Source organism: Peromyscus eremicus, chromosome 5 (assembly GCF_949786415.1).
Source record: "Peromyscus eremicus chromosome 5, PerEre_H2_v1, whole genome shotgun sequence".
Taxonomy (NCBI): Eukaryota; Metazoa; Chordata; class Mammalia; order Rodentia; family Cricetidae; genus Peromyscus; species Peromyscus eremicus.
This window is the reverse complement of record NC_081420.1, coordinates 18,893,314-18,908,818: the sequence shown is the minus strand read 5'-3', so window position 1 is coordinate 18,908,818 and position 15,505 is coordinate 18,893,314. Positions and strand designations below refer to the sequence as shown.

At 39.6% G+C, this 15,505-nt stretch overlaps 1 protein-coding gene across 3 annotated transcripts in view; it reads left to right on the top strand.

Moving 5' to 3' along the window:
• The window catches only part of Jarid2 (jumonji and AT-rich interaction domain containing 2), a 186,656-nt gene that overhangs the window by 108,295 nt on the left and 62,856 nt on the right, over positions 1 to 15,505 (top strand). For all 3 annotated transcript variants that reach the window (XM_059263106.1, XM_059263105.1, XM_059263107.1), the window contains one exon: positions 8,961 to 9,102. In XM_059263106.1, the coding sequence (XP_059119089.1) occupies positions 8,961 to 9,102 (142 nt within the window). The remainder of the gene's footprint in view (positions 1 to 8,960; positions 9,103 to 15,505) is intronic.

Genomic DNA, 15,505 nt, shown 5'->3' with positions numbered 1-15,505 from the left:
AACACTGGTTTCTTTCAGTTTGGCCTTCTCAGAGTCGGGGTGGGGGATGTGAAGGGAAACTAGAATTTGTATATGATTCTCTCCAGCTGTATATGTTACAGATACCCTTTCTCAACTTCATTTCCCCATAATTGGTATTTATCAAAATATCTGCCTATCTTTTTTCCTCTTCCCTGCTCTGGGTGCTCTTCGTCCTAGATTAATCCTGAAAATGGGAAAAGGGGGGAAAAAAAGAAGATACCCATCTCCCAAATGTCCTTAGTTGACTGTGTGTGGTTTATGCTGCAGAGGGACATATGCCAATCACTTGCATATTGCAAGAGCGGTTTGCATGGGAAAGAGTTTTGTGGGTCTCTGTTGGGAAAGGTTGTAGAGAATCCCCTGTTTCTAGAAGCTGTACTTGTGTGTTAATATAACTTGTCCCCTAATGCTACAGAACTCTTGAATGACCTTCTCTCTGAGGAGACATAATGACTTGGAGTATGGTTGCAAACCAGCCTAGCCTAAGCCACAGTTTTTCATCTATAAAATAGAGAGATGCACCAGGCCATCTATCTATAAGGTCCTATTGCTAATTGTCATTTAAAAGTGTGGGTATCACACAGACTTACAGGAAGGTTATTACCTTCATCCTCAGGAGATGCTGTGTTTAAGTATGTCTGGCATGGTGACCTATGAAATGGCCATGGTAACTAACTGCTAGGCAGATGATGTCAGGAAAAAGCTAGTATCTGCCTTTAGCATTTGCAAGGTTTCAATTAAGTTAGAGCTTGTGTTTTAAGAACCAGGAAAGATTAAACAAGAGTCAAAGTATTAGGATGGGGTTTCCCAGTGCCCTGGTATAAATCTTCTAGGAGAACTTTCAGTGCCCCAATGGAGCCAGCCTATGAATGGGCTCAGCCACCATCTTTAGTTTCCCTGTAAGAGCATAAAGAGAAAGAAGCATGTGGGTAGTGTAAAGCATGTGTTTTGCACATCATCGTTGCCAGATGAAGTTCAAAAGCTTCAAAGAAATTGACTTTGAAAAATCAAAAAAGAGACATGCACTCGAGTTATTGGAGGGCAGTTGGATGCATGCCTTTTTCACCCTCAGCAGCTGCCAGGCTACAGAGCCTGTTTTGTGAAAGATCCTCAAGAAACAATGAGGGAAAACAGCTTCAGCTTGATTAGATTAGATCAATTTATGTGCCATGGGGAGGTGCCTAGCATGGCTGGGGGAGGGGTGTCCTGTGCTGGCAGTGGCTCATGCCTGCCCACTCGGTCACTTCATGAGTAATGAAGCTCCCATGGTGGCTGGAATTGCAGGAAGGGGAGGGAGGGGCTGGAGGAGGAGCGTGTGAAGAGAGATTTCTGCAGTCTGTCTGGAGAGCTGCCCAGATTTCCCAGCCAAAAAAACAAATAAAAATAAATAAAAAGGCAAGTGCTGAATGACACAGATTATGATATTAAAAAGGGATACCATTGAAATACCGCCCTTGTTCCCGCTGTTGTTGGAGATGGGTGTGTGCAGGAGGGAGGGGTGTTTAGTGCACGGTACAGCAGGCCATCTCTTGAACACAAAAGTCTGTACAAATAAATTGTGACTGTCCCTTGCCAACATATCCCCTCCCCCTAAGTGCCAGAAATTCTGTAATTTTGATTTGCCTGCATTGCAGGTCCGGGGAAATGGCAGGATGGAAAGCTATTTTCTTTTGCCTTTTCTCATTTTAATTTATAAAGATGGTAAAAACCAGGGAGGGGAAAAGCCAGCCAGATGCCCCCTCCTCTTCAATGTTCGATTCTCTTCCAGGCACATAAATAATGTTCTCTCCCGACTGTCTCCCCTCCCCCTTGGCCCTGCTGCTGTTCGGCTGTCCTATTGCCGTGCGGAATCTGCACTGCCGCTTGCTTATTACGTACAGGGGAGGATTGTTGACAAGTGCTCGGAGCCTGCCTCACTGCGCTCTTCCTTCCTCCCTCCCTCCCTTCCTCTGTCCTTCTTCCTCTGTCTCTGCAATGATCCGGCTCTGAGGATGGCTGCTCCACGGGTCTGTCAGGTGCAGTTTTTGGTGGCTTATCTTGAGGAACCTGGGATAGAAGGTCTGTTCCTATAAATAAAAGAAAAAACAAATAGCTTGTGATTTGTTTCAGTCTGATTTGGCTTTTGTTGGAGAAATAGGCCTTTGTGGGTTTTCCTGCTGGGGGTCCTGATTCTATCTATAATGGGTGGCAAGGGACACACACACACACACACACACACACACACACACACACTATGTAAAACGTGTTTGGATTTGCTTAATATTCTTTTAGATTTTATATCTTCCCTAAGGGCAATGGTGGCTCCTACTAGAGCCTAAAGATACCGTGGAAATTTACAAGAGAGAATTAATGCCGTTTTTTAACGCATTAAGCTCTCTTGACCATTTTGACCAAATCTGCAGTTTAACCTGGCTTGTATGAATTTAGACATTTCTCTGGGGACTGACCAGCCATTCAGCAAAAGCTGATCTCTTTATTAACATTAATTTACCAACATATATGATCATTTGCCGTCATTTAAAAACAGATGATTGATTAAAGTTAAGTCATTTCATCCCCACCCTACATCAAGTTTCTTTTATAAATATGTTTGGTTTCATTTCCCTTGTTCCATTCTTTTTATGTTATTCTGCTCTTAAAATATGGAGGAAACTGAGGCATGTAAAAAGAGGCCACATGTTAAAGTGATTCTGGTTATTTTTCCTTGTATTTGGTTCTGTATTTGTTCCTTTATTTCCTTGTATTTTGTAGCATTCCATTATTTGCATTAGAGTGTATAAAGTCAGATGAATATTGGACACCATCAGTTGGGGGCAGATTGTGGCCACATTCCTACAGTCTTGCTTTTTATTATAGTCTTGCTTTTTATTTCAGTATTAGAAAGATTGTTGTTGGGAAGTAGTAGGCCTATCATCGGGTATGGTTGTTTGGACTCTCAATATAGTCATCTGGAAAGTGGGTAGGCAATTGATTTGTTTATGTGCAATTGAGGTAATGAGCTTGGAGGAAATTTCTCTCTTATGCTACAAACAAAACATAACTTGGAACCTTTATGTGTCTAAGTGTAGCCAAGGTTTTGATAAATTGTGTGGGTCATGTATGTGCAGCTTTGGCTAGGTATAAGCAAAGATAAGTACACAAACTTATTAAGTTTATGACATTCATTGATGTCCTATAACCCAGGTTTTTCACTTGCTTTGGAGAACTGCTTCATTTTGGTACTTCATTTGAGGGGCAAATTCAGTGATAGGAAGCTTTGAAGATCGAACATGTGCAAACATTGTACTTTCTTATAGAAAATCTTTAGCTATCTGTATGGAATACCAAGTTTTGCCATGCCTCAATAGAAGACTTTGTAAACACTGGTGTCATTGATGCATTTTAAAACAAAAGTTTAAAAAAAAAAAAAAAGAAAAAGAAAAGCTCTGTGCTTATCTGTTCCATTGTCCTGAAGCTCAATTCCCACAGCAGCCTGCTAAAGGCCAGTATTGCCTGTTATGTGCTTTTTCTTATATGGAAGGCAGCTTTTGACCTTAGGTGGTTGGTGCTGGGCCTTAAATCTGGGAAACCATTTTCAGTAACTGGAGATCCAAGGTTCTGCACTATGGCTGAATGAATAGGTTGCCTGGTAGGTGTTTGACCTTTTTGTCAGTGTGAAATGTAAACAGATGTTGGGATGGTGGATGGATTTAGAAGTTAGAGCCTGAGATAGCGGAGTAATGATTACATATAAACACTGAAGGTGTTTGAGGGAAGTCCTGAAGTCAACTTGTTCTAATTGCAATAGAAGTCATGATTAGCATGAATAAGTGAAACTGAGAAATAGTTAATATATTGTATGCTTGAGCTTTGAGCCCAAGAAATGAGGTTAATGCCAAAACAAGTACTCTGATCACCTCTGGGCTGATTTAGAATATTTTTCTGAAAACTAGAAATTAAAAAAAATATATATTAAGTTCATTTTCATCTATCAGCTTTGTTTTGTTGATACTTGTTGGAACCTTCTTTCCTCTTGTGACTGTTGGTTAAGATGCTTGGGTATCTTTTGTCTTTGGGTGATGTGGCTCTCTTTCACACAGGGATTAAGTCATCCAGACTATTGGTGAACCTGCTACAGTGTATTGAGATGGCCACTAGGCCTCTTCTTACATTGCTCAAAGTGAGGAAAGGCCCCGGGTGTCCTGGGGCCCTGGCTGCCTTGTTTGATCAGAAACAGTTCTCTAACCTGTAGCAATTTTTCGCTGTCACTGTGTTGGGCGATAGCATCTTTTATCAAAATATGCGCCTTGCAAAGGGGGTTTAGATTTCTGAAGATTAGGTTTGTGGGAGCTGAGATTGGTGGGAAAAGGTCTCTTATAAATTGTTGGTATATAAAATCAGTATTAATTATCTATATTTTTTATATGTGACAGAAATGAGTAAAATCCAGTGTTACCCCTCTATAGTTTGAATTTATTTTGATGTTCCATAGGGGCTGGGATTTTGATTACTTTTTTTTTTTTAAACTAAAATGGGAAATCTCCAATGCTGATTTGAGAGTAGACAAAGGGGAGTCTCAGTTGGCTGAGGGGTTGTTCTCGTGAGAGAGAAGGATAATTATTTCCTATAATCCGAGGTATGAAGCCATTTTCATTTGCGCGTCGTTGACCATAAGTGTCATTTAGATCCTGCCTTATGACTGTCATTTGTTCTCAGCCACATCAGTATGGATCTGGTATAAGCATGTCAATGGACAAGCCAGGGCTGGGCTTCTCAGACTCTGCCCTGCTCACCCCTACCCTCCTTGTTTTGTTGGATGTTCACTGCTGACCTGCATGTGTACAGTTGAGGGTTAATATCCACATTCACATGTGAAGCTGGCCCGGCATCAGAATGCCTGTACTGTTTGAAAAGCAGACAATCCAATGTTTCATTCAAAGTCTGAGGGAACCAAGGCTCTGTTTTCTCACTAGTAATGGCGGCAAACCATGCATTCTGATTACCTCAGAGAGGGTCCCTGCCTTAACCAAGGAGGCTGCTTATTATGATCTTCCTCCCAACTGAAAGTGAACACATATGTGTGGGCACATACAGAATGATAAATTGCTGTTGAAAAAGAAAGCTCTTTGGATGCTTGACTGTTTAATATGTAATATGATACCTTGTGTCACAGTAACAGGGTGGCAGACGGCATTGGCTCTGTAACACAGAATTACCTTTTGTGCATACTTTTGTACAACAAAGCTAAAAACATTGGCTCTCCCTAATATGCTAATAAGTTTGGTGTGCTCCAGATGTTTGAGAGACACTGGCATAGCTTCAAAGCCCTTCTTGTTTTCATTTCTTTTTAACCCTTCTGGCATGTCTTTGTGGGATAGAGTTTTCCTTTGGTTTTGTATTCTGCCATGCCTTCTTTGTGTCTAAAACATAAAATCATAGGCTCTACAGTTTTTCAAGGTGTTAGAAAAGAAATATCTTGTGTTTATATGTATATGTTTTGTAATCTCAAGTTATCATTGATTGCTTAAAAATTCTTTAGTTGAAGGAGGCTTTGCCTAAGTTGTGTTTCACTTTGCCTACATGTTTTCATGTGAGGGCAACATGGAGAAATGCTCACCATGTACACAGTATCTTCAGTTTCCAACATGAATTCATTTTGCTCCTTTCTGCTGCTGTTCCAGACCCTTGTGTGGTGCTGGGAGGTTTTTTCATTTGTTGCTAATTTGGGAGATGAGATGAATAGCTACTGAGCTTTCAGAGTCCCTGGTAGCAGCTTGCTGTTGTATTTAATTTCTTGGAGGGGTTATCTGGGTTGTGTAGTGGTGGACAAGTAATGTCCAGGCTGTATCATGTTGCTTCTGTCAGCTTATGATGGTGTCTAGTTGAGGTGGCAGGCCCAGCCCCCAAGCTGTCTTTATGCCAGTGATTCTGAATTTTCAGCTCATATTTATTGCTTTTGTGAAAGACAATAGACTGGTTTAATTTAAGTTCAACCTACTGAATATTAATGGCAGAGAACAAATGCACAGAGGCTGGCTGGATCTTAGTTAGGGCTGTTGAGTTTTCCCTCTCTGTTTAACCGCCTGTCTCCAACATATGTTTGTGTTAGCAGTAAAGTGGTGGTGGTGGTGGTGGGGGGGTTAGAAAAGATTAAAAATGGGGTGTGTGTATGGGAGGGGATGCTGTTGCCTTATTTATTTTCGACTAAAAATAATAATTGATAACTTTGACAGGACTGTGTTAGGCACTCAGAAGAAAAGGCAGCACACATTAGCCCCTCTAATGGTGCCATGATGGCCATTCTGCCCTTTGGCATCATAGTTTATTTTGCTGATCTAGCTCTCCTAGATCAGACAGGCTCTATGATTTATTCTAAAACATTAGGAAATAAATGCAGTAGTTGGAGATGTGAAAAAGAGAATGGAAGTGAATGAGGGCTGCTTTATCCAAGCATATAGGAAACTAAAAGTAAGTGTAATTTTCTTATACAAGATGGGAGTACTCAAATTCAAAACATGATCATGTACAGAATAAAGTCAGTTCTCCTTCATAAAAGGTCTGATTCAAACACTAACTATGATGCTTTCTAGTCCTCCTTGTGGGATTTGGAATGGGAAAAACTTGAAGTGCCCTAAGGTGCTAGTTTGATAATGCCAGTGGGTAATGGAGCCCCTATTTCTACTGCCTTTAATGGCTCAGTCTTGTCTTAGAATCAGAGCAGCTTCATTCTCTCTTTCCTCACACTGAGTGCATAAGATCTGCTAAAAGTCCAAAGTACTTCTCATACAATTTCCTCATGCAGTCCCTAGTATTTGTGCTTAATAGTTATTGTGGGGAGGGGTCCTTTGAAGACTTTTAGATGTGTACATTTACCCCCCTACCCTTTCCTACTCTAATTGGGGGTTTGGTTGTTTTGTTTTGTTTTTTTTTTTGCTTTATTTTGTTTATATCTATCCTTGCACCTTATTCTCTATCTATCTATCTATCTATCTATCTATCTATCTATCTATCTATCATCAGCTTGATACAGTATAAATTCTTATCCTAATAGTGAATATTTGATTGAGGCTTGCCCAGTAATTGAGTAAAACCAAAACTTACAATAAGCCATAGTCATCCTAGGGTCCCCCCTGCTATATAGCCTCTCTGGTTCTGTGGGTTGCAATCTGATTGTTCTTTGCTTTATATGTGGTATCCACTTATGAGTGAGTACATACCATGTTTGTCTTTCTGGGTTTGGGTTACCTCACTCAGGATGATATTTTCTAGTTCCATCCATTTGCCTGCAAATTTCATGCTGTCATTGTTTTTCTCTGCTGAGTAATACTCCATTTTGTATATGTACCACATTTTCTTAATCCATTCTTCAGTTGACGGGCATCTAGGTTGTTTCCAGGTTCTGGCTATTACAAATATTGCTTCTATGAACATAGTTGAGCATGTATCTTTGTGGTATGATTGATCATTCCTTGGGTATATGCCCAAGAGTGGTATGGCTGAGTTTCTCTTGATAGAACTACTGAAAAAAAGGTAGACAGAATTTGTTGGGTATTTTTGAAATATTGCCCATGGTCATAGTCAATTGCCTGGGTTCTTATATAGGTTTACCCCAGCTTATTTATGGCTCAGGAACAATAGGTCTTCCATTAACTGACAGTAGACATGGACTTCAACTAGCATCACCTGGGAGGGAGAACTAGTTGTGTAGAACAGGACATATGTGAATCTGGGACAAGTTCAAATTGATGAGTCTGCTATTCTTCCTGTGTCTGCCTTGAGTTCCTGGAAGACAGGAGTAAAGCTGCAATCTAATAGCTTCACGTTCTCACCTGAGTCCGAAGTGGCAAACTTCAGAGGGCAGAAGGCCATTTATTACCATCCTCACCCAGCAGCACTTCCTTTGGTTTCTTTCCACTGCTAAGTTTAAAGTAGTCTCCTATTCTATCTGTTCGTGTTGGTAGGTAATTTCATTCTTTACTGTTCTCCTTGCCTGGCTGCACTGACTTACTTGACTTCACTGCCTTTTCCCTGGATGTGTAAAGTTTCTTCATGTGTAGTGCTAAATAAATGTAGGAACATTTGTGTTGTGTTTGGTCCCTGTGAACACAGTAGAAAACTTAATCTTCTTCCTTTCACTTTTTCCTGATAAATTTAGCCACATACACTTATATGTACTACATTTTTGAAGGGAAGGGCCTCAAATTTTATTCTTGAGTCCCTCTCTCTTACAAAGGAATTGAACTGGACTCCGGCCCCAGTCACATTTCTAATGGCTTTTGAGGTATAGTTTGTATAGCCCCAATGATTGAGTATCCTACCCATTTCTCTACCAGTTAAACTAATGGCTGCATTAGGATTTCTAGTTTGACTCTAAGATATGGTTATGAGGTAATGATATTTCTACATGGGACTGGTATTGATTGATTTTAACAGCAGTTCCAAAAGTCATTTTATTATATTTAGTAAACATTTACTAATTGCTAGAAACTATCATGAAATCCAACTAGAAACAGCTAGTTTCTAGTTGGATTTCATGATAATTGTCATTTCTTTTAACTTTTCCACCCTTCAGGCACAAGAGATCATTAAAAATGATTAAAAATGTGCTTTATTTAGTCAGGTTTTTTATCCTAGCATTTAAGAGGCTGAGGTAGGAGGATCAGGCATTCAGGCCAGATTGGGCTGCATATTGACACCCCGTCTATGTACCAGCACCATCTCCTGTGTCTCTTCTTCTCCCCCACACCTACATCTTGGATTTCCTTCTCTTACTTGTTTCCTGTTAGGTAGGTCTTTGACTCCCTTATAGAATGAGGCTTAATTCTTCTTTACCCTTCCAAAGGGTTTGTATGTGCTTGTAAGTTTTCTTCTGTCCTTGTCAGCTGTTACACAGGGTTGACTGTGGGAAAATGTGGCTCCTAATAATGTATTTAAGTGTTTGTCCCTTTTCTCACCTGTAGGGCTCCTTGGTAATGACCAGTCTAAGGCATTAGGAGCAGCATCAGAGCAGTCAGAGAATGAGAAGGACGATGCATCCCAAGTGTCCTCTACTAGCAACGATGTTAGTTCTTCAGATTTTGAAGAAGGGCCGTCGAGGAAAAGGTTAGTACCCAAAGCTAAAAAAAGTATTAGTGAATTCATCATGAAACAGGGACTGCAAATTTGGTTGCTAATGTTTGCCAAATGGGAACAAGTGTAAGTCTACTCACAATCTCCTGATTTTGACAGATGAGTCAGAACTGAGACTTTCTAAATAGGAATAGTAATAATCAAAGATTATTGATTATAATCAACCATTTTGATGCCTAAATAGTCATGTTTCTTCTTATAGGAGATGTTCTGAAATATATGTTAGATTTGGTTTTGCCAATTGTGAAGAGAGATTCCCCCCCCCCCCCCAAAATATTATCGACTTAATGTGGTATTATTGAAAGGTATTGTTCTTGTCATACAAAACTGGAATTTACTGTGTATAATCTTAATATGTCTACTTTTAACCAAACTGTAGACAGTTCTTCACACATAACACTATCATTTCTAAATGATTTACCTACATTACTTAATATAGTTCAATAAGGACTAAAGCTGTTTCAAGATTTGTGGCAATAATACTACATAACAGTTCTATCTGGGACTTTAAAAATCTCCTTGCTGGTATTCACCCTGTTTCATGTGTTATTGTCCACCCCCTTTCAGATTTACTTTTCAGTTTGTTTGCCTTTGATAGTTTACTGTATTATCTTTATGACTATATTATTATAAGGAAAGGTTCCCTTGGTTTGAGCTTTCTGGCTCATCTCATCTTACATTATAGTTACCCTTTGGAATCCATTTAGATGTCTATCTCTAACCGAGCACACTGAAAAATTAAGGGAAAGGAAATTAGCCATGTGTTTATATTATACTTAATAGTTTTTTTTTTTTTTTTTTTTTGAAAGTTGAGATGCATAGCTCAGATTCTTAGTTTGCCTTTCCTAGTGTCTAACAGCATATGGTCTCTTGACTTCTACTGTCATTGCCTCTCACTTCTCACCACTGTCTTAATTTGATTTTTTAGTATAGTGAGCAAGAACATAAGAGGAATCTATCAGTACACAGACTCAGTGAGGGTCTCAATGATGAGCCCGTTACTGTATTCCATAAGGATCCTTTTTCTCCATTTGTAAAGGGAACCAGTCCTAGATTTGAAGGCTGGAGGGGGGTGGGGAGGAGAAAAAGCAGCCTCTTGAGTAAATGCATTGTAATGTGTGACATTATCTGTTCCTTCTAGCCTGGGTGGTGCCCATGTCTCTGGTCTTAGCCTTCGGTCTCCTATTTGAGTCTCTGGTTATATAAGCCAACATGCACTACTGCAAGTGTGACTGACCAAACCAGGAGGTCTCATTCCCCGGATGACAGTGCTACTGACTTTTTATACATTGTGTGGTTGGGCAGCTGAGGGAAAAACAGTCATTTAATCTGAATTTATACGATGATAGAACAAGGAAACAACTTGTTAGTGCTAAAATTTAACCACCACTAATCATCTTTTCTGTTGTTGGGTCAAGTATCTTTCTTACTAAATTTAAGCATTTATTGTAGGGTGCTAGAGAGATGGCTCAGTAGTAAAGAGCACTTGTTGCTCTTGCAGAGGACCTGGGTTTGATTCCCAGCACCAATATGGTAGCTCACAACCACCTGTAAGTCCAGTTCTAGGGGATCTGATTTGTATGCGATAACTTTCATACATTGAGGAGAAATAGTCAAACATGTAAAATTTAAATTTTTTTTTTTAAATTAAAGCAAAAGATTTCATTGGAGCTAAAGAAAATACGAGGGGAAAAGTAGCATTCATTGCAGTATCTTTTTGAGTTAACAGTCAAACTCTACTATTAAAACTTAGCTATATGTGTGGCTTATGGTTGGACAGGTGATGGTGAGTTTTCATAACTTTTTTTTTTTTAATTTTCACAATTTTTATTAATGTATGCACATGTGTTGCTATGTTGGTATCTGCACATGAGTGGAGGTGCCTGCAGAAGCCAGGGTTGTTGGATCCTTCTGGAGTTCAAGGCTGTCTGATGTTGGTCCTGTGAATCAAATTCGTGTCCTCCTGAAGAGTAGTACATGCTCTTGAAGAGTAGTACATATTCTTAACTGTTCAGCTAGCTATGTAGCTCCAATAATATTTTTTGATGCTGGTGTGAGATGTCCTAATTTCCTTAGAGCTGCAGGTTTATAGACTTGAATTCAATAGTCTTGTTAGCGCCATGTGTGGCTTGTCAATGTTGCCAGGAGGTATGACATAAGTAGTATATTTTTAATTGTTTTACAATTTGAAGAAATCTTTTGCTTTGTTCCTGTTCCCTACTTAGTGGGTTGAATTTCAACATTGTATTTAAAAGCAGACTTGGAAATGGAATTACTGTAGATTGCTCAGTGTAGTATTTACTGTGGTACTAAGGATTAATCTTACTGTGTGTTTATCATCTCATGTATTTTACTTTTCCAATACAAAAATGGGGTGTGTATCTCTGAAGATGAAGCATCAAGCCCAGAATAAGTATCTAATGTCGTTTGTTCTACTCTGCAGATTACATGGATTGGGTGGACTGCATGCAGCCAATGTTGCTTCTCTCTGCCATTCTTAATAGATAGTAGGAAGAATGTGTGTAGAGTCCGTTATTTAGATATTTAGAACCTGTGGGGAAAAAAGACTCAATCCTAAAAGTCCAGGGTCATGATTTCTATATCCGAAGTCAACCCCATTTCTAGGAGGATCTGAACTGGTAATTGATAGCTGTTCTTTTATCATTTAGCTACTCCTGCTGTGCATATGGTCTTAGTTGCCTTTTGTCTGTTAGCTGGGAGAAGGAGAAAGTAAAGGACGGTGAGGTCATGCTGTTGATATCATCGTACTAGAGTTTATATGCAGCGAAGGCACCTCATTCTGATCTTATCTGGGCTGACTTTCCACCCAAGGAAATCACTTTTTTGTTGTGATGATACTTCTAACATGCTTTAAAAAAATTCTCTCGGTTAAAATGTGCTTGTGCTCACAAAGTGCTTTCTTCTGGAAATCATGTTAAGCTGTATTTGCTCAAGATACTTGTGCCATGGTTGTTCCTGACATATTTAGAAGACAGAAAATAGAATCCATAGCTCTTTATAACTCTATTTTTCTCATTTCCAATTCTTTAGAACTTTCCTCTATGGAGAGTGGGTTAGAGATTAAAGCCTCTTCTATCCTGGAGTAATCATAGAAGTTGCTTTTCATAGAAGACAGAGCTGGCTTGCTAGAGTTTTCTGCTTGTTTGAGCAGTGTCTTCCAAATGAAGTGGATTAGATACTTGCCATATATGAAGGCTGATGTGTGGATCATCTTTTCAGTTTGGGGTAGAGGCCCTAGTTTATAAAGTCCAAATCACTGACAGTAAGATAGTCTTCCAAAGTAAATCATGCCTTTGGCATATGCTAACATGCTTTTCAAAACAATTGCCAAAGTTTCTAAGTAACGAGATAGAATAATGCCAGCGTAGGCCATCTACAAAGGAAATACTGTTTTTTTAGATTATTCAGTTCAAACATAAACTGACTTTTCCTGTAAAGATTCCTGATGCTTCTGGTTTCTAGATTTGGAAAGGAGATAGCACCTAGTACATGGAATTACTGCACCTCAGCATAAAATGGAATGAAGTTTTAAGAACCACAACTGAATTGAAGTTTAGGCATCTCTGCCAAACATATGAATTAGTAATATTGTTTAAGGCTACATGGATTAACTGTTATTGGTGCCCCCAAAACAACCACATTTCTTTTAATATTTGATTTAGATTTTTGTGCTTTAGCTAACCAGGATTGCTGTGGGATGGCCTGTATGGCAAATGTTTTGCTCTGATTGGTCAGTAAATAAAACACTGATTGATTGCCCAGTAGTCAGGCAGGAGGAAGTATAAGCGGGACAAGGAGGAGGAGAATTCTGGGAAGTGGAAGGCTGAGTCAGAGAGACACTGCCAGCTGCCGCCATGGCAAACAGCATGTGAAGATGCCAGTAAGCCACAAGCCATGTGGCAAGGTATAGATTTATAGAAATGGATTAATTTAAGATATAAGAACAGTTAGCAAGAAGCCTGCCACGGCCATACAGTTTGTAAGCAATATAAGTCTCTGTGTTTACTTGGTTGGGTCTGAGCGGCTGTGGGACTGGCGGGTGACAGAGCTTTGTCCTGACTGGGCCAGGCAGGACTGGAGGAAAACTCCATCTACACAGGATATTCCAAATTCTCTTACAAATGTGAAGACTATTTTACAAACAGATAAATTCTATACTGGCTTAAGATTTTAGGGCTTTAGTGACTGAAGTATGCTTCATATTCATAAGCAAAAACAGGTAAAAAACAGAAATGTGATATCTTTGGTAAGATCATTGTGGAAGTAAATATTGATGTACTTAGTACTCTTTTTGTATGTGCAGCTTCTCACCCCCCCCCCCCCCCCACTCCCTACCCCCTTGTTTTTTTGAGACAGTGTCTTTATTATGTAGTCCTGGCTGTCCTGGAACTCACTACATAGACTGGGCTGGCTTCGAAATCAGAGACCCACCTGCCTCTGTTTCCCCAGTGCTGGTATTAAAGGTGTGCCCAACCCTGCCCTGTGTATTTAGCACTTCAATTTATCGACCTGGTTGGCATTACTTATGCTTCTCTTTCTTAGATCTAAATGCCCTTGTATCATTTTCTTTTACTGGAATAATTTTTAGTATTTCTAATTGCTGGTGATGTGATGGATGAACTGTCCTTTGTTTGACCCTTATTTAAAAGTTATTTTGTGGAAGTTGTGTATATGTTATGAGTAGCAGCACTTCCTTATTTGAGAGTCATTTTTGCTCTCTATAGAACGCCATGTTAAAAGTGATTTTCCAACAGCATACCAGTGACACTGTTTCTGTCTCCTAGTTGCATGATTCTTGAAAAAGAATCTGCTGTCATTCTCCATGCTAGGAATTGCTTTTACAGTTAGTAGTCAGTGTTGGTTCAAACTTGGAGATATAATTTGTCTTATGTTTTCTTGTTTGTTGGGCTTATTATATATGTTATTACTATTTAGTCTTCAGATATCACTGCTTCTACAAAATAGATGCCATTATTTCATAAATGTGTGTGTGTGTGTGTGTGTGTGTGTGTGTGTGTGTGTGTGTGTGTTCGTTCCGCACACATTTTTCTTTCCCTCCTCACTTGGAAACTTGAACGCACATATGTTATTAGTGTGCTGGAAATTGCCTTTACCTCATTGAGAGTTTACCTTTTCCAGTCTTGTTATTTTAAAAACATTTCAATTTTGTGGGGTTCTGCCTGACCTGTCAAACAGTCCTGGATAGGGAGTGAGAATTGAGAAAAAACTGCTAGGAAAAACAGAGACATGAAAGAAAATATATAGACACAGGATAGGTTTGGGAGGGCTCTGAGTCAATACCTCAGCAACTCAGAATTTATTTTTCACAGCCTTTTTATACCCAAAGCAAGCAGGGCAAAAGACCGCTTACCATGGTTCAAGGAACATGCAAGCATAAACACCTGTTAAAACATCTAGTAACCATGCCTTTGGCCAATCATCTGTTATCAAGCTTGAACTCTCTGACCTTGAGTCAAGATGGAATCAAGCCACAAGCTGGAGTCACTGTGGCTCCCACAAACTTTAATCAACCATGAATTTTATTTACTTATTTATCATTTTAATTATTTATTCTCTTGTGGGATGGATGGAGACAAGAGTCTTACTGTATATCTCTGGCTGGCTTGAAACTCATTCTTAACTTGTTTTATCCAGGCCCTGAGTTTTTCCTCTCTGTTGTATCCTGGAAATTTCTTTTCTTTACATGAATTCTACCCACGCTCACTGAGCACCTTGGTGTTCTGCCTGCCTGTGGTCCCTCAAATCACGAGCACCAATATATAAGTTCCCCTCTTCCAATTTTTATGTAATGAATGGCTTTTTTTGTTCCTCATAAACTAACAGTAGACAAAAAGGGATAAACCTTCAGCTCAATTCATTCAAAATACTTGAGTATATGAAAGCCCTGGTGGAATCCTCCGCTATTAGAGTTTTATATCTCTATGGGCAAGAGAAGGCTCCTGAGGTCTCAGACCCCACAGAACAATTCTCCCAGCTGGTTTTAGTGGTGCTCCAAGGCACATCTGTGGTAATGTTGTGACTTTGTCTTCATTTTTCAACAGTGGTCTGAACATGTTTGTGGCTAGAGGGCAAGGATAAAGGTGTAGGCTGCCTCATACTTAGTTCCATGCTATTCCTGCTTTGGGAGACGGGGTGTGTATTGTTGCAGTCTGTGGCTTAACCTCAGGCTTAAATCTTTTCTTAGAGAACATGTTCACAAGGTGAAAGCAAGGGCCCTAGTGTCTCTCAGGTGCATAGTATAGAGCATGTGAGCTCTTGGTTTGTTTCTGCAGTGGAGTATGTATGCTCTATTACCTGGAGGATTTACCATGTGGCTTACTTAGATTCCATAGCT